We start from the raw sequence: 16,107 nt of genomic DNA on the forward strand, positions 1-16,107 counted from the left end.
TGTGTGTGTGTGTGTGTTCGTGTCCACAGTCACTCTCTGAACTGGTTGAAAAATGAAATGTTGAACTTGTGAAACATAATTATTGTGTGCAGTACCGCTTCCAGCCAGTAGGCGGCGACTCTACAGGTATTTGGCAGTTGAACACTTCCTGACAAACAACCAACGAAGAAGAGAGAGAGCCAATCAGGTCGCGAGCAGAGGCCTCTTGCCCAGGCATGTCCAGATCGTACACGTGCTGCATAAGAAGGTAACGTAGACATTATTTCATCTTTTTGACGTTAAGTTGCTCTTTGTGTGTTTTGGCAACAAGTTTTTATCCTCGCATTAGTCTTTGGTATATTTATCTTCGAGGAACGATGTTTATTATCTTATTTCACCTGACTATTGCAGCTATTTTAGCTAACTTAAATGTCTGTCCGTTGCTGTCGCAGAACTCATCGCCAGACTCCGTTCAAATATGTGCCAGTTAAAGTTGGTGTTGGCTACAAACACAGTTAAACACTACATGTAACACATAAAACCGCTGTCTCTGAATCCTTAAGGACCAGTGTTCAATGCGGCTTAGTTATTATTTAAGCACGTCTTCGTGTAAGAGTAGGATCTGTATACGATAGTCTGTTCAGACACAGGACGACCTGCTTGAGGAGGCACGTTTGCTGTGAACGAGCATGTGTTAGTTTGTACACACAGATACTAGATTCACAGATTTATCACTTTATACTTAAATTAATTAACAGACGGACTGTGTGAGCTGGACACTTTAAGTAACTTAGTCTTTATGCCGACAAAAAAAACATCAATGTTAAACTGCCGGAATTTTGAATGGAGTTTGGTGTCGAAGCATTTGTCGTCTCTTACGCCAAAAATCCCGGAATAATGCCCCTCTGACAGCTCCCAGGCTTTCATTATTAATTTAATTAAATGACAATTTGATTAGGCCATTCGTCTGTTAGTTTAATGAAGTAAACAACGTGTTCTCTGTTTGTTGCTTCAGCGTGTTGTAATGTGTTGCTGTCAATCACCTGCCCCTTAAAGTCAGTGACACTTCTGCAGGGACACGTCTGTGAGAAGTTCAGTGGGCTGTAAAATAAGAGTTATAGAACCTTTCCTTTAGTCTGTTGTATTGGACAATGTCTGGATAGTAATTTACTTTCTCCACATACCGTGATATAATAACTAAGGTTATACAACAGGTACAGTGCTTTTCAGAGCAGATGTGTAGCCTTTAGTACTAGTGGTCACCTACTGAAGGTCTTTCCTGATTATTGTACGGCTGATTTTTTTTTTGGTTTTATTTTCTCAGAAATGACTGCAAGGCTGGTGTCACCGGTTGACGATGGCAGAGCCGTCGAAAAGGAATAAAGCCGCATCGTGGGGGCTTCTCAGCAACTACCGGTATTTGTGCAAAAAAGCCATGATGCTTCATGTCGTGGAGAACACGAGACCCAGGAAGAAAAATCAGCAGAAGATAATCATTGGCAACACGAAGAGGAAAATGACAGACATCCACAACGAACGGTTGAATTCAAATAAACTGGTCAAAAGAACTAAATTTAGTGACCCAGACCAGGAAAGTCAAAGCACCCTGAACTCTGAAAACAAGAGCACTGGTGTATCTAAACCTGGACTCTGTGTGTCTGAGCCTAAAGCTTCTGACCACTCTGGTTTGGTAACCGCCCTCAGAGACAGCTGGGAGGTGGACAGCGGTTTCTCCTCTGAGGCGAGTCCCCCGGCCAGCGGTCGGAGTTCACCGTGCCTCAGCTCGTGCTCCACCACAGTGGTGGCTTTGGACTGTGAGATGGTGGGCACGGGGCCTGGCGGGCGCTGCAGTGAGCTCGCACGCTGCAGCATCCTGGACTATCGCGGCAACATATTGTATGATAAATACGTCCAACCGTCCCAGCCCGTCACAGACTACAGGACTCGCTGGAGTGGCATCCGAAGGCATCACCTGCACAGCGCCATGCCCTTCGCTCAGGCCAGGGAGGAGGTGAGGCCTGCTTTGCTTTAGAATCTGAGATCTACGGATAGAAATATTGTTGTGTAATCAATAACATAGAAATGTATCCATGTCCAAGGTTGGGTGAAAGCGTAGCTGGTTTATTGACACATAATCATTTTACAGGATCAATACAGTGTTTAAGATACCTGCTGTGTTTCCTCTACATTGTAAATCATACGTAAGGCTCCACTAAGTACACGTTAAAGTGGTTTGAACCCTCGAGTTTAACGCAGTATGCTCACAATTTATCTTTCTCCTCTTCTGCACTGGCCGCAGATCCTCCGTGTACTTGAGGGCAAAGTAGTCGTCGGTCACGCCATCTACAACGACTTCGAGGTGTTGGACATGCTCCATCCAGGTCACATGGTGAGGGACACCAGTACAACGCGCCTCCTCAGCCGATTGGCCGGTTTCCCCCGCGAACGCTGCGCTTCCCTCAAAATCTTGGCCAGTAAGCTGCTGAACAGGAGAATCCAGGTGAGACCTCAAACATTTTCAGACATCCTAAACGGTAACATATGAATTTAAGCTCCCTTCTACGCACAACTGGTTGAGAGTTTTGACTTTATTATCAATATAACGTCCATATTGTCATATCGGTGTCCACTGCCAGTGTGATAGTATCAGTTTGATTTATTGTTAACGGCACTGTCCGTGTCTCAGGTGGGGAGGAGAGGTCACTGTTCGGTGGAGGACGCTCAGGCCGCCCTCGACCTCTACAAGCTGGTGGAGGGCGAATGGGAGCAGGAGCTGCAGAACAAGCTGAGGGACGACAACGCTCCACAAGAGCCCAGCTTCGCCTCCTCAAACCATTACATGCAGGACGAGTACTGGCCAGATGATGTCATAGCTGACAGCCAATGACATGGGAGTATTAGTCATATATGACACAGACGCATGTAGCGGGAAATACCTCAACAGACCCCTATTACGTGGCGATGGACAGTACAATAGAGCGGGTTCAGATCACTATAAATTATGTGAATGAAAAACATCTTGACAGTATGTCAAGTGAAAAGTAATGTAAGAAGTAACTAACTGTATTTTGGGGGAAATGTGATGAGAGTATCTGCGTTGTCTCTCGAAGACGTACTGTATCACTGGGAAAATAATTTAATTTTGAAAACACTTAACTAACTTATTGGATTTAACCATGGTTGGAGTTCATAACAGCATTGTTGTGGCTGTGATACCAGATATTTGTCTGCAGAGTTGTGACAGACCTTTTTATGTTTATAGCGTGACATTGATGCTCTTAGAGTTGGGGGTTGTTAACTTATGCAGAGTTTAAAGTTCTCTAACTATCTGCTCTTACTTGAAAAGTACAATTTAAATATTAACAGGAACATGGGACATCTTAGGCCACAGATACAACTATTTTGGAAAACTGTGTTTCTCAGTTGAGTTTCTATTTTTAAATGTCTCTGTTCACATGAGGACATTCAAGTGGCTGCTATGCGCACACTCAAAAGTGGAATAAGTTGCAGCTTTTAAAATGTTTTTCACCATCTACCAGGCAAAAAGGAAAACATTTTCAAACACTATACTTGGGGCAAGAAGTTTTAAACTGTTGCAGTTAGCTCAACGTATACGTGGCCTTAAATGTTTTATACTTTGTTGAATTGTAATGGTGGTATTTCATTACCTCTCATTGTAAGCTGCTCTTAATTGTCCTAATAAAATGGCATCATGTTAAAATGAAATACTATCACTTTGTTTGCTTTCAATGAGTGAATGTGAAAACAAACATTATTTACTATTATATTACTTATTTATTTATTGTTGTGCCTCTTCTATGTCTTGGGCTCTGCTTCAACATCATTTTGCTGATGTACGCAACTCGAGTTACAGTTTATGCCATAGTGTCTCCGAGAGCTCTTATAATGTACCCGTCAGTACCGGAAATTCTCTACTTGTCTCAGAGCTTCATTCTTTTGTATAAAGAACAAAATAGTTTGTACTTAGGTTGATTTCCTTACTGGGTGAACAGGATTACTGAGGTCTTAGAGACGGACTTAATGTTGACAGGAAGAGCACTTTTTGAAAACAGTATATTTTTGTCCCTGAATGGACCTGGAATAATTTTAAATTGGTCAATGTTTAAAGAGGCTATAGCTCTTTAAAATAAAGGCTGAAACTACTATTTGTGTGTGACAGCTGCTTGTTGTGACCCTAACCCTAACTAATTGCAGAGGAAAAACTACGGCGTCACGGCCCACTTGATCCAGAGCCAGATCAGCATTAACAGCAGCATTGTTGGCACCAGCAGCATTAACGGATGAAACCACAGCTCTGTTGGTGTTGGGAAACATTTTTTTGAGATCATCCAGACCAGCAGGTCAGAGTCTGTCACAAATACTGAATCAGAATGTGAAATCATCTAATTGCACCATGTCCAACAGGGTTATAAAACCCACTGCAGTAAAGGCGGATTGACCCAAAACAAAGCGCACTACAGTGTGAAGGCTTGTAGTCAAACAAAAGCAGCATGTTCACTTTTAACAGTTATGGTTTTCTTCTCTTCCAACATTCCCAGTTAAATCCCAGTGACTGAAATAGCATGGCACTAGATTATTGCATTGTAGTACATCATTTAACTTACATTAATTAAATATAAAAACACAGCGAGCTGCAGGTGGAGCTGTACATGTTGTTATGGCTCTGTAAATGGCTTTGTCCATGTGCCTCAGCTTCTTTCTTTTTCACTCAAACTCATAAACACACACATCTAAAGCCTAAACTTGGCCCCACAGCTCAGGCTATAGGGAGAAAACAGAGAGTAGCATTGTTTGCCCAATCCATCTAATTTTGTTCCCTAAATCGCTTTATTGAGCAGATCAGGCCTGATTTAGCAGATTACTAGTTGGCTGCCTGCTCCTTCATCGTTGCATCAGGAGGAAAACGTGTGTTGGTGACGTTAGTGCTACCAGGGTCAGAGAGGAAAATGGCCAACTTCCAAACATCACACACAAAATAAACTGGCTGCAGCGCTGTGTCCATTGCCTGTTGGATGTACAGAAACCTGTCTGGAGAGTCAAGAGGAAGAGGAAAACATCAACAGAGCCTCACATTCAAGGCTGAGAATATATGACAAGTTTATAGATATTAGACTGTAATTAGGTTTTATTAACTACAAAAATCTGCTCTGGTGACCTGGGTGTTTGGGATGCTGGCCACGTGGCGTCTCCAGCTGGGGACCTTTGTTGCAAACAATTATGAAAAAAACAACAATAAAAACCTGCCATTGTTTTGGCCTAATGGAGGCGCCCAACATTTTTGGACTAAAATGTATTTTGTGGTTCTCATGCATGCACAGTTTGAAACAGTTTGTAGGTGCAAAATTCTACTCTAGAAATAATGAATGCTAATCTAATGATGAGAAAATGTTCAGATCGTCAGTGGTTCGAAGCAAAAACCAAAACAATTACTACGATCCTGTTTCATTTACTGTGCAGTAGCTCTTTGTTGATTTGTTTTCATGCACCTCACTGTTGCTCAATTATTTGAGATTAAATCTAGAGATTTTTTACTCAACATCACTCAGTTGTGATTAGATATGAAGACCGAGCACATGCGTGTCCGATTAGATGAAGTGCTGACAGAACTGATCACATTATATAAACCTTTACTCTCAGGTCCTAAAGCTCGCAATAGCATACCCTCCACACAGCGCAACTATCAAGGTAACTGGCCCGTTCATGTTGCATATGAGATTGTATGGACTTGATTGCAGCTACAGACCAAATTATGCACAACTCAACAAAACCTATTCTCACTGTAGACTAAAATGACCCTGATACTTAATACCTTTAACCACCGTCAGCTGATAGAGTTTAAGCACAGTTTGTTACATGTATATATTGTATAAAATAGGCTGTTATGAGGTCATGTTTTTGCCCCTGTAGTTCTTTCAGCACAATATTTCAAAACCTTGGACAGATTTTGGCAGGTGTCTCTGAAATTTGGTTGATTTATTTATTAGATTTTGCTGCTAATCGGTTTCTGGGGTTGCCTAAGTAATGAATATTGATTCTAGTCACAAATAGAGACAGGGGATATATTATAAAGCCCTTTGATTGCAGAGTAAATAAATCCACTTCACTTTAAATAGTTAAAGACAAATTAAAAAGACATTCATATAAGAAACATTAGAACCAGGCTGAACTCCCATTCAACATCAAGCCTCTAAACATGTGAAACAGACCATCTGAATACAGGCTCTCCTCTCTTCTCACCCGAGTGTGCTCACGTTGCTGAAATCAAACTGGGAATCAGTTGTCACAATGGTCACTTTTCACTACATCCAAGTCTCCTTGGAATGCAATCAAATCCCTCCAACCCCTCAAATCACCTTTTACCTAAAGTGTATATTGAACATTACATCATCCAAAATGTGCATTGGACCTGCCTTTCATCATGGGAGCCCCTCAACCATTGGCCTAACACTCTCACCATCACTTCCTCCTCTCCTCCCCCTTCTTTCCCACCCTCTGCCACTTTTATGCTGATTGAAAAGAAAAAGGATGTAATCCGGTGTGACGCCACTAATCCCAACACTACAAATCACCGGTCCCGTCCACCTCACTCCACACAGACCCCTGTGACTCCCCGCCAAGCAACTTCTCATCTTCTTCAGGTAGGTCTCAGCCTCCTCTACTGATATGCTACTTCACACTTTTTTCTTCTTTGCATGTTGTACAGCTCTCAAACTCTCCAGCTCTTCTGGGTCCCGCTGTAGTTCAGCTGTTGTTAATGGAGCAGGGATTTTGACCGGGGACACTGACATTGTTTTATGAAGTGGATATGAGTACTCAAAGGTATTTTGTACTTGCTCATTAGGTGCATTATTAGACTAGGGCAAGGTTCAGAGCTGCATTAAACAATCAACAATCCCAAAAATACAAGTGCTTATGGTACTGCAGCTTTGGCCTTAAGTGTCTGAGTGGCATTTATTAAGTTAAGTCTGTAGGGGCCCCTCTCCACATCCACAGATATTCATTCTAGTCTCTTTGCGGGCCCCCCTCACTTGAGGGCCCTGTATACTCAGTCCCCTTCAAATGTGATGCAGTGATTTTAATATGTATGCTTTAGAGACACAGAACAGCAGGTGTTTAGTCTTTCCAAACCTCTTCCAAATGACTTCTTGTCTGCCTACAAGAAAACTAATTATTAACTACTCAGTTAATAATTTGGGTCTATAATATGCCAGTTTAGCATTGTGAAAATATTCAAATTTCAATTCCTTAAAGCCCCATAGTGAAGATTTTTAAATTGCTTCTTTTGTTTGAGCAAATGTGTAAAACCCAAAGATATTCAATTTGCTGTCACATATGGCGACAAATCTTGAGAGTCTAGAGCTAGGTTGTATTTGTATTTTTACTTGAAATATGAGTAATCAATTATCAGAATGGTTGCAGATAAATTGTGTCATTCCATTAGTTGATTAGTATTAGAAAAAGCAGATGCAGCAAATGATACAGCACACTTTGAGAACAGTTATATTGTCTTTAAATCTACTTAATTTAAGGTAAGGATTCAAGGGAACATTAAAGTTCAAGTTGTTGTATACTTAACTTATTTTCCTGCACTTCTGAACATTTATGGTAATACTGAATGTAACGGCATGATAGAGATGAAGAGTTTAAATCTGAACAACAAATGTGAGCCTGTAGATTACGAAACCAAAAGACGCTCGACCTTAAATCTCCTGATAAATCATCCAGGAATGGGCAAGTGCTAAATATAGCCGAATCAAGGTACCCTGTGATAGCAGAGAGGGTGGGGTGAAGGGGATTAATGTGGAGTACAATGTGTCAGTTGTTTTTCTTTTTTTTCTCTTTTTTTTTTACTGCAATTCATGTGAATAACAAACTCCCTCTCGTGTTGCAGATAGTACGAAGCTGATATAAAGAGAAGGAGATATGGCTGTTGTTGTGAGTATTTACACTTTCACTTACTTTAAACTGCGTTGCTCTGATTTTGCCCAAAGAAAGTTAACCATGCTGATATCTTACATGGATTACTGAGCTGTAATAGGGCGTTGAAGGAGTAATAGGCCTGTGATTAATGTGAGTAATACTCACACACACAAAAAAACAATTGCCAAGACAAATATCTATTCACCTTCCTGTAACATGGACTCAACTGCAGCTCAACATTTCTCAAGACCAAAGCCCATTGTTACGGATGCCGTCAACAACTACAGTAGCCTTAGCTGCTAATCTCTGATCCCTGCTTCAGGTCTTCTAGCAGTCCTTACCATGTATTTACAGGCTTTACTAGACCCGTGAGGGAGATTAATCAAACACTGAGGCCTATTGATTATGTTCCTGCAGCACTGGTGGACAGACATTTTGTCTAATGTGGATTAGACATGTTTTAAACCTCACACATTACAACCAGGTCTTGTGAGAGAATTATATCGACACAGTAAGGCATTTACTGCCACAAAGCCATTGCCAGTAAGTGAGTATCCACGATACCAGAGGCCTGGAACTGGCACAGCTAAATGTAATGCATCCATTACTAATGTCATCAATAACACCTGTGCTTCTCCTGCTACGACCAACTGTCCGCTGTGGAAAGGAACTTTTTTGGTATCAAATTACGATCGAATTACGATTTGTAGGTAAAAAGGTTTTGGTACAAACATTTTTTATTTTGTACACAAGTATTGGAACCAAAAATGAAGTACATATTGAATAGACACTAGTAAAACAATTTTGGTTAGGATATCCAGGCCTTGTAGCCTAAAAGCTCGGTTAACATGTTAAAACTGTAATATCTGTAATATCAGCTAGTGCATAAATAGGATGTACTATATTTACCCAGAGCTACAGAATGTGAGCTTAGCTGCAAGGTAATCAATGGCATCCCTGAGAGAAATATGTACCACATTCACTTTTATCCATATAATTTAAGTTTCTCAATGGAATTGAATACATTCTCAATTGAATCCACTACAATCAAAAGAAAATTTACTCTAGAAATACTGCTTTTTAAAGACACCTATTACACCCATTATGACCTGTCAAACTCAAGTGAAGAGTGTAGCTAATATTCATGTAGCCGGTGTCCGGTACTAGAACACACCGCTGATCTATCACTATCATTAAATGACTGACCTGTAACACTTGACCTGTGCTCAGCCAAACTGTACTTTGTATTTGTTTTTGTGTTTGCGCCCCATAAGTAATACTGAACCCTCTCTTTTCAGAGTGGAACTTACCGTATGGTGTCGGAGGAGGAGCAGGCTCTCAGAGCCAAGCTGGAACGTCTCACTGTCAAGGACCATGGGCCAGTGTTTGGACCCTGCGCGAGTCTGCCAGACCACACCAAGCAGAAGGTAGTCAGATGTGTTCTCACATTAGCAAATCCGATAAATTTAGACACAAAATATAGTTACGTTTAATCACTGTATTACGGTATATCTCTGTAGTCTTAGGTTATTCATTTCACACTGTTCATACTATTAATACTGTTCATAATGTATAGCCTATATCTTAGTATATTCAGATCTACTTCTTAATGTTTATTCTGTATATTGCATATTACTCTGCACTTTACTTCTTTGCACTACAGATGCTATACTGCATTTTGTTGTCCCAGTAATTGTAAAATAACAATAAAGTTGAATGTAATCTAATCTAATTAAATTACATATAACTATAGAATAAAGACAGAAATTAAGGTAAGATTTATGATCTCATTCTCTACTAAGAAAGAGATGAGTTTATTATTCGAGAGTCTGGCTATGCGGATTTACTTATTTCAGTTTTTGCTCCAGTTAAGTAACAGTACCAACCCACCTGCAGTACTTTTTCTTATGTTTTCGCAACAATAGTTAAATTAATGTTCTTTGAAAAAATGCACTAAAAACATAATCAGAGGATAAAATGCCGGTTAGTCTACCCAGGTAGCTAGCTAGCATTGCATGCATTACAACCATTTAACCTGTTAGACAGTGATCCATGCTTTGCAACTCTCCCTGCACATTCATACAACCCATCATTCACTGGCAACATTAATAAACATGTGTTTTCATTTACTTCTTCACAGTATGTCTCTGATCCGTATAAAACCAAAACTGTCCAAAATGTGAGCTAACGGTCTTGTCTGGCTCCCCCTACAGGCCAAGGACGAGCTGAATGAGACAGATGAGAAGCGGGTGGCAGCAGTGAAGGAGCTGCGAGGAATGATTAAGGAGAAGGCAGATGGAGGCGATGACCTGGCCAAAGGCGTGCAGGACACGTTTGGGGATAAACCAGACAGTATGCTGGTCCGCTTCATCCGCGCCAGGAAGTTTGATGTGCCCAGAGCCTTTGAGCTTATGAAGGGTATGTCAGGAGACTGAACAGTATGAAGTGGCAAACCTAAATATACTCTTTTCTTCTTCCAGCTAAAAAAATCCCAAACTCTTAATTAGATCATGAATCCATAAAAGAAAGCAATATTGAACATGTTATCTGTATGTACAATATAAGTCTGGTGTCTGGGATTATATATAATGATGGACAGATAAATGTTCTTTAACAATTGATAATTTAACAAGAAAAAACACTTCAAGTGACTGATCCCTAATGAATTTATATTTGCATTGACAAAATAATGTGTCAAAATTACAACTGATCATTTCCATGCTACACATTTACAGTGATTTATTGCTTCCACCACCGATTTGTCCTTGTCAGGGTGAATTTAGATCAACATGGGACACTAAAACCCAGACTGACTAAATAGTTTTAGGTGCATTATCAGCTTCTAAGAACAGTGTGACCCAACCATCGACTATATGTTGATGGACCCAACCTGAAGTATGACATGAAGTAAAGTTCATGAGTTCATGACTCAAGTGTTATTGAACAACTATGATTCCAGTTGCCAGACTGTACAGCATGGTGTGAGCCTAGAATCTGTGTTCCTGTGTTTCCACCCAGGCTACGTGCGTTTCAGGAAGGATTACCCCGAGCTATTTGAGAATCTGACCCCAGAGGCCGTACGCAGCACCATCGAGGCTGGCTACCCCGGCATCCTGCCGAGCAGAGACAAATACGGCCGTGTGGTTCTGCTCTTCAACATCGAGAACTGGGACTACGAGGAGATCACCTTTGATGAGGTAAGTGAGTGGTTCTGGGTGGCCACATATCCCACAATTCACCTGAAAAGCTTATTAAATTAAATGGGTACAAAATCAAATATCAAATTACAAATATCTGGAATATTCCAATTAAATAAACGTGTGTGTTCAGATCCTTCGGGCCTACTGCGTGATCCTGGAGAAGCTGCTGGAGAACGAGGAGACTCAGATCAACGGGTTCTGCATCATTGAGAACTTCAAGGGCTTCACCATGCAGCAGGCGTCTGGAATCAAACCCACCGAGCTCAAGAAGATGGTGGACATGTTGCAGGTGGGAAAACCTAAACTCAGGTCATGGGCTGGTCTGTGAATACAGGCAGATTGCTGGCTGGCAAGTTGTTATACCCCATTTTTAATAATGGACACCTAGGACTGCAGGACTCTTCAGTTTTATTGAAAGCTGTATAACCAAACCATCTGACTTTTTCTTTTCTGCCAGGATTCATTCCCTGCCCGTTTCAAAGCTGTGCACTTCATCCACCAGCCCTGGTACTTCACCACCACCTACAATGTGGTCAAACCACTCATGAAGGGCAAGCTGCTAGAGAGGGTGAGTTAGACAGAAGATTTATGTTTGTATGTTTCATTTTTTTAAATAATGTGCTGGTTTAAAATATATCATGTAGCTGTGCTTCTTATTGGTGGAGCTTACTGGAGGCCTGGGACTGGTTTCTTCTGATTAGCAGAGAGTGCTGGAAGCTGACTCTAATAATACTAAAATACCCATAATAAAATAACACTTTACAGTCAACTTCATGCATTTTTTAAAGCATTTAATGTTTTATCTATTTTTCTATTTTCTGTTGCTTTGAATTTATGAATAATTCTCACCTCCGGCAATTAAATTTACACTTATTTACATGTTGTATTGTCAGGTGCTAAGAATACCCACAGTGCCACAAACGCCTCTAACAGCTGCTGTTCTTGCTCTAGGTGTTTGTCCACGGAGACGAGCTGGAAAACTACTACAAGGAGTTTGACGCTGACATCCTTCCCTCTGAGTTCGATGGAAAAGGTTCCAAGTATGACGGCAAGGCCACAGCAACCAAGCTGTTCGACTAAGCGTCCTCCCTCGCTTCATGCCAACCAGGCGGTTGCGATTATATATTACAAACCCCACAGACTGTGGAGACTCAAAGCCCAATTTAGCTGTGTGGCTGTAGGAAGAAATATAAGAATGAAAGTCATGAGTGTGTGAGTTATGTTGTTTTCCAGAGGTCCTGACAAAGCACAGTATAACAGGAGCGAGGCAGGACTGGCTTGAAAGAGGCAATTCCTCACAATGAACATTTAGGCAGGAGCTGTTTTGATGCTTCCTTGTTGGTGTGTTCAAAGAAGCTGATATTCATCCTTTTATTACACAAATACACCAAATTCACAATATTATTTTCAATGTCTGTTTTTTTTACTGATTCACAAACAGACCTTATAGCTTACTGAAAGCCAATAAGGAAAAGTGTATTGCAAGTTGATTTTCATGCCGAACCCAGATGAATGAATTTCTAAAATAATTACTGTTAAGTATTATTCTTTGATCATTCAGATACAATTAAGTCTCTTAATTTTATGAAGGAAAAATGTATCAGATAATCATTCAAAACACCCACATTAAGTCATGTTAACAGATTTTTTGTCTCCCACCTCTGTAAAGTTGTGCTTTGTTTAGATCCTAGCTCATCCACACAGCTTGTTTTAACATGGGCAGGTCCCAGCTTTCTCAGTCTCCACCCTCTGGTCCCCGTCTCTCCCTGAAGTACAAGGCTGATATTCCAACAAGTGCCTGTCTCTCATGTATTTTTTAGATTGTTCTTCAATATGAATATTATTAAGTTTAACCCACTGTGCTACCTGGTGCACCAATAAGAATGTCAATAAATGTACAATAAACTGTATATAAATATAAGTTGTAGTGTTTGCATCAATTTCCTACTAAACGAGTCATTTGCCACACTAGCAGCTCCGTGAGGCTGCACAGGGTGCTTTGAGCTAACATGCTGATGTTAAGCGAGTTAGCATGCTAACTTTTGCTATTTAGCACTAAACTTAAACTACAACTGAGGCTGATAGGAATGTTTTGGACCTGTTGAGGGCACTGGATGAAAAGTTAATTATAACCAAAGTTATTACAATTCATTCTGAGGGAAACATGAATGTGTACACCAAATTTAATTGCCCAACAGTCACTCAAAGCCACATATCAGCCTCAGGACTTTAAATAAGAGCCAACTGGAAACTGGTTGTCTGGGGGCCGTGAATGTCTGAACAAAATTCGATGCAGACAATCCAATAGCTCTTGAGAGTTCCAGAGATTTAATAAAGTGGTGGTCTGACTGACATTGCTGTGCCAAGAGCATGGCTAGAAAAGGAACATCTAGAATAGGTTACAATAAACAGACAAAAACAAAATCTATGTGAAAAATATTTATTAATCGGTGAGTTAAAATATGACTAATCAGTCATGGCTGTGCACCACATCAGAAAAAAACACATTTCTTTAGATTATAAATGTTACACCCATAAGCTGATACAGTACATACCACAGTGCCATACAGAACAAAAGGAACTGTAAAGACAGTAAAGTGCAGGCAAAGCATTCCATACCTCAAACAGTCAGGACATATTGCACAGACAGACAGCAATGGCGCTGTTGAAAATTGTATTCGGCTTTCAAAGGGCAGATATAGAATTAAAGTTGCATTAAATCTAATGATTAAAATGTTAATGTAATAAGCATGGTCAGGGAACGCTGTTTAATATCAAACATTCCCACCATAGGCACTTCTCAAAATAGTCATGAAAAAAGGCCCAGAATAAACCACAGAAAACAAAAACAACTGCTTCACATAAACTTTACCTCTTATTTAGTCAATGTTTGAGACCTTCATCAGTACATTCCTCATGGAAATATGCTGTATCATGAGATGAGACACAACAGAGGCAAGGTTTGTGTGATAGTTTTAATGTTTTCTGCGTTTTAATGTAACAAAAAAAATGTCACTGTCTTTACTCCTCTGTGCACTGTATTTATTTATTACGTGTGGCAAACTCCACCCGTTCTGTATGTACCAATAAGCAGCTTAAAGCAAACCCCCGAAAACGATGGTGACTTAATTAGTCCAAAGTAATGTCTAATATGAGATGTTCACTGTATTTGAGCCATGTGCATTTTTAGGTCACATGGCGAGAATGCAGCAGAATCATTAAAAAGTACAAAGTTGAGCTACTTTTCAATTTTATTTTATTGAAAAGTAAAATAAGATTTGGTCCATTTGTTTGGTAAGTGCATAAACTGTGTGCATAATTGGATTTCTTATTTAATACACTGTTGGGTCCATTTGCACATTTCTCTCTCCTTTCTGCTGAAAGTGTTTGTAAACACAGTTTGGCGCAGCTCTGTCCCGAACAGCCCCTCAGTCAGATATGTTTTTCTGTATCTTGTGTCCTGAATTGTAAAATTTCTGTGGTAATAATCAGAGCAGCAGTAATAAAAATGAAACCGCCTGACCATCCTCATGCTATGGCAGGATGCATCTAACAGCTGTTCCATGCTGGTTTTAAAAGGTACAATTCATACAATCGCAAAGGACAAGCTGACCTGGAAAAGGACAATGCGTGGCGTACAATGTTAAGGCTAGTTTGTATGAACTGTCCATATATCCATTCAACAACACATAAAGCACTGGCAGAAAATCACTAAATCAAAGATAACCACTTGTCTGTGTTTTTTTTAACCCTTAAACCCTTTTAAAAACCCAACACCCTGATATTTATTTTAAAGGTCAGCAGCAACAATGCAGGCTGATGGTCCACCGCACACAATGGAAATGCAAAGTGTAAAACTGGAGATCGGTGTCACAATGAGCAAAATGATGCCTCAATACATATATAAACCAAACTGCTGTTATTGAACATATTTTGCAATAAAACAGCAAAAGTCTCTTAATAGAAACAAACAAGATCCTATTGTATCATATTAAAGAAATTAGACACAGTTTGACTGAACAGGACAGACGTTATGTTGAGCCTTAACAACAGCTGAAATCATCACTGTAAACCATAAGTCTTACAGAGGTAGCTTAATGGTTCTGGAGATGCCAGAAACCAAATCTATCGCAGATTCACATTAATATTAAGGTGCTTAAATCTGCTTGTGAACTTTAAGTTCAATTCTATGTGCTTCAAAATATAACTGATGTGGGTCCCCAGGTATATTTTAAAGTTTATTATGGTTAAGGTTTCAAGGCTTTAGACAATGTGTCCTTCACACTTCTTAATTTATACTAAAAGTCTAATTTGTATGTAAACAGGATTGTTAATATTTGAGTATCTAGAAAAGTTTTCGGTAGTAATTCATGTAGAAAAATACACTTTTCTTTCTTTCGACATGCAGGTCAAAGGTCACCCTGCTGTATCAGTCCAGACTTAAGAAGCAGCAGCTGCCAAAAACCAGCAGAGGGTGAACACGTGTTATACTGGAGGTTAACTGAGAACAAGAGGAAGTACAAATTCACCATGGGGTCATATTACATTTTCCAGTATAATTATCTTCTGTGAGTTTCAGTTTACAACTTGGTGTACTTCCACTCAGCCTCACCTTTCTGATCCTGATTTCCTATATTTTCCAGAATTACTTATGAAACTGTAGGGCCATTAGTACAGAAAGCTAGGGATGTGCGTTTTTTGTTTGGTCTATTGTTTTGTCTCCAGATAACTCTCTATATTACCCATTAAGTGTTACCCCTGTGCCCTGCAGGTAGGAGTTCATGTGCTGTTGGCTGCTCCTCTGGCAGGCCGGCCAGTCCTTCTCCCAGTGGCAGATGGCGTTTGTGTACTCGACTATGACCTTGTCCATCCAGGTGAGGGGCTGAGGGAACAGAACGGCTCCCTCAAAGAAACCCAGGTGGCCTCCGTGTTGGGTCAGGGCAAATATGACATTGGGCATCTTTTCTACAGACAGAAGGAGAAGGAG

The 16,107-nt window shown here is 40.3% G+C and overlaps 3 protein-coding genes across 3 annotated transcripts in view; 2 read left to right on the forward strand and 1 right to left on the reverse strand.

Moving 5' to 3' along the window:
- The first annotated feature begins 163 nt into the window (after positions 1-163).
- LOC118330619 (apoptosis-enhancing nuclease-like) lies at positions 164-3,705 on the forward strand. Its single transcript, XM_035665243.1, has 4 exons — positions 164-247; positions 1,304-1,990; positions 2,279-2,479; positions 2,666-3,705. The coding sequence occupies exons 2-4, from the start codon at positions 1,337-1,339 to the stop codon at positions 2,864-2,866; spliced, it is 1,056 nt and encodes a 351-aa protein (XP_035521136.1). The 5' UTR covers positions 164-247; positions 1,304-1,336; the 3' UTR covers positions 2,867-3,705.
- A 4,218-nt stretch (positions 3,706-7,923) lies between these two features.
- rlbp1b (retinaldehyde binding protein 1b) lies at positions 7,924-12,200 on the forward strand. The gene is made up of 7 exons (XM_035665517.1): positions 7,924-7,935; positions 9,219-9,347; positions 10,134-10,338; positions 10,939-11,117; positions 11,251-11,409; positions 11,578-11,688; positions 12,072-12,200. Exons 1-7 carry the CDS (start codon positions 7,924-7,926, stop codon positions 12,198-12,200), a joined length of 924 nt encoding a protein of 307 aa, XP_035521410.1.
- Positions 12,201-13,546: 1,346 nt separating this feature from the next.
- LOC118330882 (monoacylglycerol lipase ABHD2-like) overlaps positions 13,547-16,107 on the reverse strand; it is a gene marked incomplete in the record, with an annotated part of 10,314 nt that continues 7,753 nt past the window's right edge. Inside the window, 1 exon segment of the mRNA XM_035665581.1 lies at positions 13,547-16,085. Coding sequence (XP_035521474.1) covers positions 15,859-16,085 — 227 coding nt within the window.

This window comes from Morone saxatilis, unplaced genomic scaffold, assembly GCF_004916995.1.
Source record: "Morone saxatilis isolate NCDOM2014 unplaced genomic scaffold, NCSU_SB_2.0 Contig2, whole genome shotgun sequence".
In the NCBI taxonomy this organism is placed as follows: domain Eukaryota; kingdom Metazoa; phylum Chordata; class Actinopteri; family Moronidae; genus Morone; species Morone saxatilis.

Bases quoted from the DNA above. Each gene is read 5' to 3' on its own strand.
- LOC118330619 (XM_035665243.1), top strand. From the start codon at position 1,337: ATGGCAGAGCCGTCGAAAAGGAATAAAGCCGCATCGTGGGGGCTTCTC. The intron at 1,991-2,278 runs GTGAGGCCTGCT...CACTGGCCGCAG, and splicing joins TCGCTCAGGCCAGGGAGGAG to ATCCTCCGTGTACTTGAGGG. The intron at 2,480-2,665 runs GTGAGACCTCAA...TCCGTGTCTCAG, and splicing joins TGCTGAACAGGAGAATCCAG to GTGGGGAGGAGAGGTCACTG.
- rlbp1b (XM_035665517.1), top strand. The intron at 10,339-10,938 runs GTATGTCAGGAG...GTTTCCACCCAG, and splicing joins AGCCTTTGAGCTTATGAAGG to GCTACGTGCGTTTCAGGAAG. The intron at 11,689-12,071 runs GTGAGTTAGACA...TTCTTGCTCTAG, and splicing joins AGGGCAAGCTGCTAGAGAGG to GTGTTTGTCCACGGAGACGA.